Raw genomic sequence first — 9109 nt, 5'->3', positions numbered from 1 at the left:
TTAGAAGTTTGGGATCTGTGCACATGTACAGACAATGTCTGCTGTCCTTGCAATGGTTGTATATGCTAAATACTTGGTTTCATTAAAAAAGCCATGTGTATTACACCTTTGGTGGGCTCTACATCAATTCAAAAGAAACAATTATTTAAATGAAGCTCTTTATTTAAATTCGTTTTATTAAACATGTCACCTTTAGATCTTGTAGGTTTAAAAAAATTCCAGTTTTGTCAATATGGATCACTGAAGGGAAAATGTGGATGTCCTGCATCTCTCCAAACATTTTGTCCATCTTTCTGTGAAGCGACATTCATTTTTTTCAGTTACAATAGACATTTCAATGCAGTAACGTTTTTTTTTTTTTTTGATTTGCAATTAAGTATTCGTAGTTACCATTATAGTTGGAACAACAAGCCTTTTGTTCCTGTTAAAGGATTCGATGAGCCTCATGTCGTCTTCCAATAGTTTAAAATCAAACAGCTGTGTGCAGAAGTGAACAATGGTTACATACTGCAGCTCTCAAATCTCATTCAAGCGTATGCTCAGAAAATCTGCCACACCGGGTTTGACAGATCTACAGTGGAAAGAAAGAAATATTAAAGACCCCATTAATTTCTTTGAAACAACAGCATTTCAACTCTTATCCCATTAACTCTCTCGTTACAGATCTTGTCCTCCAGGTGTCTCTGTATGCCCTCTCTTCTGTTGACATTCTGAACAACAATGATGATGACTGACCTAGCTTAAAGGTGCCAAATGGGATTTAAAATCAAATCATACAACATGTTCCATACCAGATGGGGGCAGTATACCTCCAGAAATACCTCCACGGCCACGCGCTCTCTCATGTCTTCAAACAATATGGGCGAGTGCTGTGTTGCTGTGTCTCCCTCGTGCATATTCATCAAATCAATTGATGCGATAGTAAAAGGTTGGAAGACCGCAGTTTCACGTGGAGCATTTGGAGATTTTCAGAGATTAGAGACTTAATGAACAACATCTCAATACTAAATTATAAGGGCCGTCTCATAGACAAGTCGGTGCATTTCGACGATATGGGAAAATTAAAGCCCAGGCTATTATTTCTAGTTTTATGATATTCGATTTGTTCATATTACATTTTTATCATTAGTTTGAATTAATTTGACAGACAGCAATTCCCTGATGTGGACCAAGCTAGCGTCTTTCAGAGCTGCCAACTCTCACAACACTTTTCACACACTTTCACGCCACACATTTTTGTCATGCACAGAAAAGGACACTGAGACCGATGTCAGCTCTCAGATTCTGTTCATTTTATTACGCAATTCAAACAATAAATACAGTATTGGCGCTTTACACGACAGATCCCTAGCACACGTGAACCGATCATCTCTACTAGCTAATGGTAAAAGAACACGAACACTGTTGAAAGATACAGTATGCTACAACTTACCAAAATGTATTCCTCATGCATAATATCGACCAATCATTTTTTTTTAACTCTTCCCTGAACTGAAATGTAGTAGTGGGCTGTATTTTCCACACGACTGACGTCAGGTTCAAGTACACACAAGCTGGCGCGAGCGCGACTTACTCGTGTACTGCAGTTTGGCTGGTGGTAACGTTGCCCGCCCGCATACCGCCTCCCATGGTCGAAACTGGTATTACGACACCTGCCGGGCCGGGGCTAGTAATTTAGCATGCTAATTCAGGTTAATATCTCGGCAGCACTATTACTTGTCAGTTTTTTAATGACATCATCAACCTTATTTCTTCTCAATCTTTTGATGCGTGTTGCTCATTTTTGGGATATTTTAACCTCAATTTTTACAGATGGCACCTTTAAACCCTCCAGGCATTATTTTAGTAATTTGGTTATTAGTAATTTGCACATTGCACAAAAATAGTTACCATTTAATTATTTTCAAACAGGTTTCCTGAACAATCACCCATCATCCATTGGGTGGACAAAAGCATAGCCCCTCCCCAAACCCATTGGTTGAGTCAAGTGTTGCTGTGATTCGTTGATATGGATGCCAACAAAGAAAGCAATCCTTTTCATGGACTGCTAATATTTTAATTTTTTGTTTGTTTTATCTTCATGTATAACAATATATTTAGTATAACATTACCTTTGCATCAAATGACAAAAGACTTGTTAACGCTGCTGTGTATGAAGGTAAATGAGCAGCTAAACTCGAGAGCACGTAGATGTGAATTTGAGAACTTGTACAATAAATATTCGTACGTGAACGCAAACATTTACACTCACAGCTCCGATGTGAAAACCTGTAAAATAAAAATCTGAACTTGCTGAGATTTGCACACAGACAACATTATTAGTCCCATTTCATTGGCTAGGCGCCAACCAATAACACGGCTCGTTTGAACACCCCGCTCCCCGCTTCCGTCCATAGACTATGACTTCCGTCGTGATACCCGACGTGAAATAATCACGTTGGTCCACTTTGGAAAACGTGTAGATGTCACGGTTTAACCCCCTCAAACGTGAAACTTACACGTTTGACCTATTCTACACGCAATCGCCTCTGCCAACCCGGTATCACGACAAGACGTGAAATAATCACGTTGGTCCACTTTGGAAAACGTGTAGATGTCACGGTTTAACCCCTTCAAACGTGGAACTTACACGTTTGCGTTAACACATTCCAGTGGAGAGATACCCGGATGTTAACCTATTTTAAAAGTATAACATTACAAATGCAGCGAACACACTAATGTCTCCTAATCTGTAAGCACTAGGTGCTAACGGCACTGAAGTTACCTATAGTATCCAGCTGCAGACCCGCAGCACCACCAGTTTCAGAACCCCAGTTTCAGAACCCCAGCGCCAGAACCGGAAGTGAGGGGCGGCGTTAGATTCTAACCAACACCAGCGCCAGGAACGTAATTGAGGGGCGGAGCTTAGATTTGAAACCTAATGACGCCACCTAACGTAATTTGGAGGGTATTTTACACATGAAACGAAGCTTTTATTGAACAAGAAACGTCCTACTCTCTATGTTATGATGCTATACATTACTGTACAATAAGCATTTTAAAACATTTATTTTGTGTAAAATAATTGTATACAGTTTCAGTTATTCGTTTCATTGTATTACGAGTTACTTCCTGATCATGATGGTGAAAAAAATAATACTTGAAACTTATGGGCATTTTAATGTAGCCTGGTTCAACCAGACTCTATTTTAATGTATAACAGTTTAATAATTTTAGCTAAGCAGTTTATACATACGTGTAGATTTAGGAAGATAAGACCTTTGTTTTTTGGTTTTTATGAAGAGTTAACTTTGTATAATAAAGCTTTGAAAGATATAAAACAAGACAATCATTGGAGGTTTTCAAAATTATGCACAATCTGATAAATTAGACCTCTGTGATATTTTATGTTCTATTTATTTATTTATTTATTTATTTATTGTGTTTACAAAAATCTTAAATTGTTTTGATATTGAAGATTTATTTGTAAGATGATTTTGATTGTTTAATAAAAAATAAATAAAAAAGCATGGGTATTTTTTGTAAAATATACTTTATTTCACAAGAACATGTGCAGCATGCATTTTTCGTGTAAAATAATGTCAAAATCTAAAAAAAGAGAAAATTTGGCATTATTTTGTTAAAAATCTATATAAAAAAGGAAGTCTCATGGCCCTCTATCAGAATCCAAAGTTTTGAGAAGATTAAGGATACTTAATTTTTCGCCCCAAAAAAAAAAACGTAAGGGGTAACACTGTCGTTTTTTTTTCGGGTCGAAATTTTGATTTTCGATATCTCAGCTCTGGAAGGGTCTAGAGCCTCCATTGTTGCACTCAGGTCATGGCCCTCTATCAGAATCCAGAGTTTTGAGAAGATTAGGGATACTTAATTTTTCGCCCCCCCCCCCAAAAAAACGTAAGGGGTAAAACTGTCGTTTTTTTTACGGGTCAGAATTTTGATTTTCGATATCTCAGCTCTGGAAGGGTCTAGAGCCTCCATTGTTGCACTCAGGTCTAAGTCTCATGGCCCTCTATCAGAATCCAGAGTTTTGAGAAGATTGGGGATACTTAATTTTTCGCCCCCAAAAAAAACGTAAGGGGTAACACTGTCGTTTTTTTTACGGGTCGAAATTTTGATTTTCGATATCTCAGCTCTGGAAGGGTTTAGAGCCTCCATTGTTGCACTCAGGTCTAAGTCTCATGGCCCTCTATCAGAATCCAGAGTTTTGAGAATATTTGGGAATACTTAATTTTTCGCCCAAAAAAAAAAAACGTAAGGGGTAACACTGTAGGTTTTTTTTCAGGTCGAAATTTTGAGTTTCGATATCTCAGCACTGGAAGGGTCTAGAGCCTCCATTGTTGCACTCAGGTCTATGTCTCATGGCCCTCTATCAGAATCCAGAGTTTTGAGAAGATTGGGGATACTAAATTTTTCGCCCAAAAAAAAAAAAACGTAAGGGGTAACACTGTCGTTTTTTTTTTCTGGTTGAAATTTTGAATTTCGATATCTCAGCTCTGGAAGGGTCTAGAGCCTCCATTGTTGCACTCAGGTCTATGTCTCATGGCCCTCTATCAGAATCCAGAGTTTTGAGAAGATTGGGGATACTTAATTTTTCGCCCCCCCAAAAAAAAAACGTAAGGGGTAACACTGTCGTTTTTTTACGGGTTGAAATTTTGATTTTCGATATCTCAGCTCTGGAAGGGTCTAGAGCGTCCATTGTTGCACTCAGGTCTAAGTCTCACGGCCCTCTATCAGAATCCAGAGTTTTGAGAAGATTGGGGATACTTAATTTTTCGCCCAAAAAAAACGTAAGGGGTAACACTGTCGTTTTTTTTTCGGGTCGAAATTTTGATTTTCGATATCTCAGCTCTGGAAGGGTCTAGAGCCTCCATTGTTGCACTCAGGTCTAAGTCTCATGGCCCTCTATCAGAATCCAGAGTGTTGAGAAGATTGGGGATACTTAATTTTTCGCCCCCCCCCAAAAAAACGTAAGGGGTAACACTGTCGTTTTTTTTTCTGGTCGAAATTTTGATTTTCGATATCTCAGCTCTGGAAGGGTCTAGAGCCTCAATTTTTGCACTCAGGTTTAAGTCTCATGGCCCTCTATCAGAATCCAGAGATTTGAGAAGATTGGAGAAACTTCATTTTTCGCCCGAAAAAAAAACGAAAGGGGTACCACTGTCGTTTTTTTTTTTCGGGTCGAAATTTTGAGTTTCGATATCTCAGCTCTGGAAGGGTCTAGAGCCTCCATTGTTGCACTCAGGTCTAAGTCTCATGGCCCTCTATCAGAATCCAGAGTTTTGAGAAGATTAGGGATGCTAAATTTTTCGCCCAAAAAAAAACGTAAGGGGTAACACTGTTGTTTTTTTTTCTGGTCAAAATTTTGAATTTCGATATCTCAGCTCTGGAAGGGTCTAGAGCCTCCATTGTTGCACTCAGGTCTAAGTCTCATGGCCCTCTATCAGAATCCAGAGTTTTGAGAAGATTGGGGATACTTAATTTTTCGCCCAAAAAAAAAACCGTAAGGGGTAACACTGTCGTTTTTTTTCTGGTCGAAATTTTGATTTTCGATGTCTCAGCTCTAGAAGGGTCTAGAGCCTCCATTTTTGCACTCAGGTTTAAGTCTCATGGCCCTCTATCAGAATCCAGAGTTTTGAGAAGATTGGAGAAACTTCATTTTTCACCTGAAAAAAAAACGAAAGGGGTACCAGGGGTACCAAGGGGTTGTTTTTTTTTCGGGTCGAAATTTTGAGTTTCGATATCTCAGCTCTGGAAGGGTCTAGAGCCTCCATTTTTGCACTCAAGTCTAAGTCTCATGGCCCTCTATCAGAATCCAGAGTTTTGAGAAGATTGGGGATACTAAATTTTTCGCCCAAAAAAAAAATTTAAGGGGTAACACTGTCGTTTTTTTTTTCTGGTCAAAATTTTGAATTTCGATATCTCAGCTCTGGAAGGGTCTAGAGCCTCCATTGTTGCACTCAGGTCTAAGGCTCACGGCCCTCTATCAGAATCCAGAGTTTTGAGAAGATTGGGGATACTTAATTTTTCACCCAAAAAAAACGTAAGGGGTAACACTGTCGTTTTTTTTCGGGTCGAAATTTTGATTTTCGATATCTCAGCTCTGGAAGGGTCTAGAGCCTCCATTGTTGCACTCAGGTCTAAGTCTCATGGCCCTCTATCAGAATCCAGAGTTTTGAGAAGATTGGGGATACTTAATTTTTCGCCCAATAAAAAAAACGTAAGGGGTAACACTGTCGTTTTTTTTTTCGGGTCGAAATTTTGAGTTTAGATATCTCAGCTCTGGAAGGGTCTAGAGCCTCCATTTTTGCACTCAGGTCTAAGGCTCACGGCCCTCTATCAGAATCCGGAGTTTTGAGAAGATTGGGGATACTTAATTTTTCGCCCAAAAAAAAAAACGTAAGGGGTAACACTGTCATTTTTTTTACGGGTCGAAATTTTGATTTTCGATATCTCAGCTCTGGAAGGGTTTAGAGCCTCCATTGTTGCACTCAGGTCTAAGTCTCATGGCCCTCTATCAGAATCCAGAGTTTTGAGAAGATTGGGGATACTTAATTTTTCGCCCAAAAAAAAAAACGTAAGGGGTAACACTGTCGTTTTTTTTTTCTGGTCGAAATTTTGAATTTCGATATCTCAGCTCTGGAAGGGTCTAGAGCCTCCATTTTTGCACTCAGGTCTAAGGCTCACGGCCCTCTATCAGAATCCAGAGTTTTGAGAAGTTTGGGGATACTTAATTTTTCGCCCAAAAAAAAAAACCATAAGGGGTAACACTGTCGTTTTTTTTTTTCGGGTCAAATTTTGATTTTCGAAATCTCAGCTCTGGAATGGTCTAGAGCCTCCATTGTTGCACTCAGGTCTATGTCTCATGGCCCTCTATCAGAATCCAGAGTTTTGAGAAGATTGGGGATACTTAATTTTTCGCCCCCCCAAAAAAAACGTAAGGGGTAACACTGTCGTTTTTTTTTCTGGTCGAAATTTTCATTTTCGATATCTCAGCTCTGGAAGGGTCTAGAGCCTCCATTTTTGCACTCAGGTTTAAGTCTCATGGCCCTCTATCAGAATCCAGAGTTTTGAGAAGATTGGAAAAACTTCATTTTTCGCCCGAAAAAAAAAAAACGAAAGGGGTACCACTGTCGTTTTTTTTTTTCGGGTTGAAATTTTGAGTTTCGATATCTCAGCTCTGGAAGGGTCTAGAGCCTCCATTGTTGCACTCAGGTCTAAGTCTCATGGCCCTCTATCAGAATCCAGAGTTTTGAGAAGATTGGGGATACTTAATTTTTCGCCCCCCCCCAAAAAAAAACGTAAGGGGTAACACTGTCGTTTTTTTACGGGTTGAAATTTTGATTTTCGATATCTCAGCTCTGGAAGGGTCTAGAGCCTCCATTGTTGCACTCAGGTCTAAGTCTCATGGCCCTCTATCAGAATCCAGAGTTTTGAGAAGATTGGGGATACTTAATTTTTCGCCCAAAAAAAAAAACCGTAAGGGGTAACACTGTCGGTTTTTTTTTCAGGTCGAAATTTTGAGTTTCGATATCTCAGCACTGGAAGGGTCTAGAGCCTCCATTGTTGCACTCAGGTCTATGTCTCATGGCCCTCTATCAGAATCCAGAGTTTTGAGAAGATTGGGGATACTTAATTTTTCGCCCCCCCCCAAAAAAAAACGTAAGGGGTAACACTGTCGTTTTTTTTACGGGTCGAAATTTTGATTTTCGATATCTCAGCTCTGGAAGGGTTTAGAGCCTCCATTGTTGCACTCAGGTCTAAGTCTCATGGCCCTCTATCAGAATCCAGAGTTTGAGAAGATTGGGGATACTTAATTTTTCGCCCAAAAAAAAAAAAACGTAAGGGGTAACACTGTCGTTTTTTTTACGGGTCGAAATTTTGATTTTCGATATCTCAGCACTGGAAGGGTCTAGAGCCTCCATTGTTGCACTCAGGTCTATGTCTCATGGCCCTCTATCAGAATCCAGAGTTTTGAAAAGATTGGGGATACAAAATTTTTCGCCCAAAAAAAAAACGTAAGAGGTAACGCTGTCGTTTTTTTTTTCTGGTCGAAATTTTGAATTTCTATATCTCAGCTCTGGAAGGGTCTAGAGCCTCCATTGTTGCACTCAGGTCTATGTCTCATGGCCCTCTATCAGAATCCAGAGTTTTGAGAAGATTGGGGATACTTAATTTTTAGCCCAAAAAAAAAAAAACGTAAGGGGTAACACTGTCATTTTTTTTACGGGTCGAAATTTTGATTTTCGATATCTCAGCTCTGGAAGGGTTTAGAGCCTCCATTGTTGCACTCAGGTCTAAGTCTCATGGCCCTCTATCAGAATCCAGAGGTTTGAGAAGATTGGGGATACTTAATTTTTCGCCCAAAAAAAAAAAACGTAAGGGGTAACACTGTCGTTTTTTTTACGGGTCGAAATTTTGAGTTTCGATATCTCAGCACTGGAAGGGTCTAGAGCCTCCATTGTTGCACTCAGGTCTATTTCTCATGGCCCTCTATCAGAATCCAGAGTTTTGAGAAGATTGGGGATACTTAATTTTTCGCCCCCCCCCCCCCCAAAAAAAAATGTAAGGGGTAACACTGTCGTTTTTTTACGGGTTGAAATTTTGATTTTCGATATCTCAGCTCTGGAAGGGTCTAGAGCCTCCATTGTTGCACTCAGGTCTAAGTCTCATGGCCCTCTATCAGAATCCAGAGTTTTGAGAAGATTGGGGATACTTAATTTTTCGCCCAAAAAAAAAAAACGTAAGGGGTAACACTGTCGTTTTTTTTACGGGTCGAAATTTTGATTTTCGATATCTCAGCTCTGGAAGGGTTTAGAGCCTCCATTGTTGCACTCAGGTCTAAGGCTCACGGCCCTCTATCAGAATCCGGAGTTTTGAGAAGATTGGGGATACTTAATTTTTCGCCCAAAAAAAAAAACGTAAGGGGTAACACTGTCATTTTTTTTACGGGTCGAAATTTTGATTTTCGATATCTCAGCTCTGGAAGGGTTTAGAGCCTCCATTGTTGCACTCAGGTCTAAGTCTCATGGCCCTCTATCAGAATCCAGAGTTTTGAGAAGATTGGGGATACTTAATTTTTTGCCCAAAAAAAAAAACGTAAGGGGTAACA

The 9109-nt window shown here is 39.6% G+C and overlaps 1 protein-coding gene across 1 annotated transcript in view; it reads right to left on the bottom strand.

Moving 5' to 3' along the window:
• Positions 1-141: 141 nt before the first annotated feature.
• Positions 142-9109, bottom strand: part of akr1a1a (aldo-keto reductase family 1, member A1a (aldehyde reductase)) — a 111702-nt gene continuing 102734 nt past the window's right edge. Inside the window, exons 5-6 of the mRNA XM_089130194.1 lie at positions 391-477; positions 142-293 (exon numbers count right to left, since the gene is read on the bottom strand). Of these exons, the coding sequence (XP_088986320.1) occupies positions 444-477 (34 nt within the window). The 3' untranslated portion in view covers positions 142-293; positions 391-443. The remainder of the gene's footprint in view (positions 294-390; positions 478-9109) is intronic.

The sequence above is a fragment of the Pimephales promelas genome, chromosome 4, assembly GCF_988280905.1.
Source record: "Pimephales promelas chromosome 4, fPimPro1.hap1.1, whole genome shotgun sequence".
Classification (NCBI taxonomy): Eukaryota; Metazoa; Chordata; class Actinopteri; order Cypriniformes; family Leuciscidae; genus Pimephales; species Pimephales promelas.
This window is presented reverse-complemented; position numbering and strand designations above follow the sequence as displayed.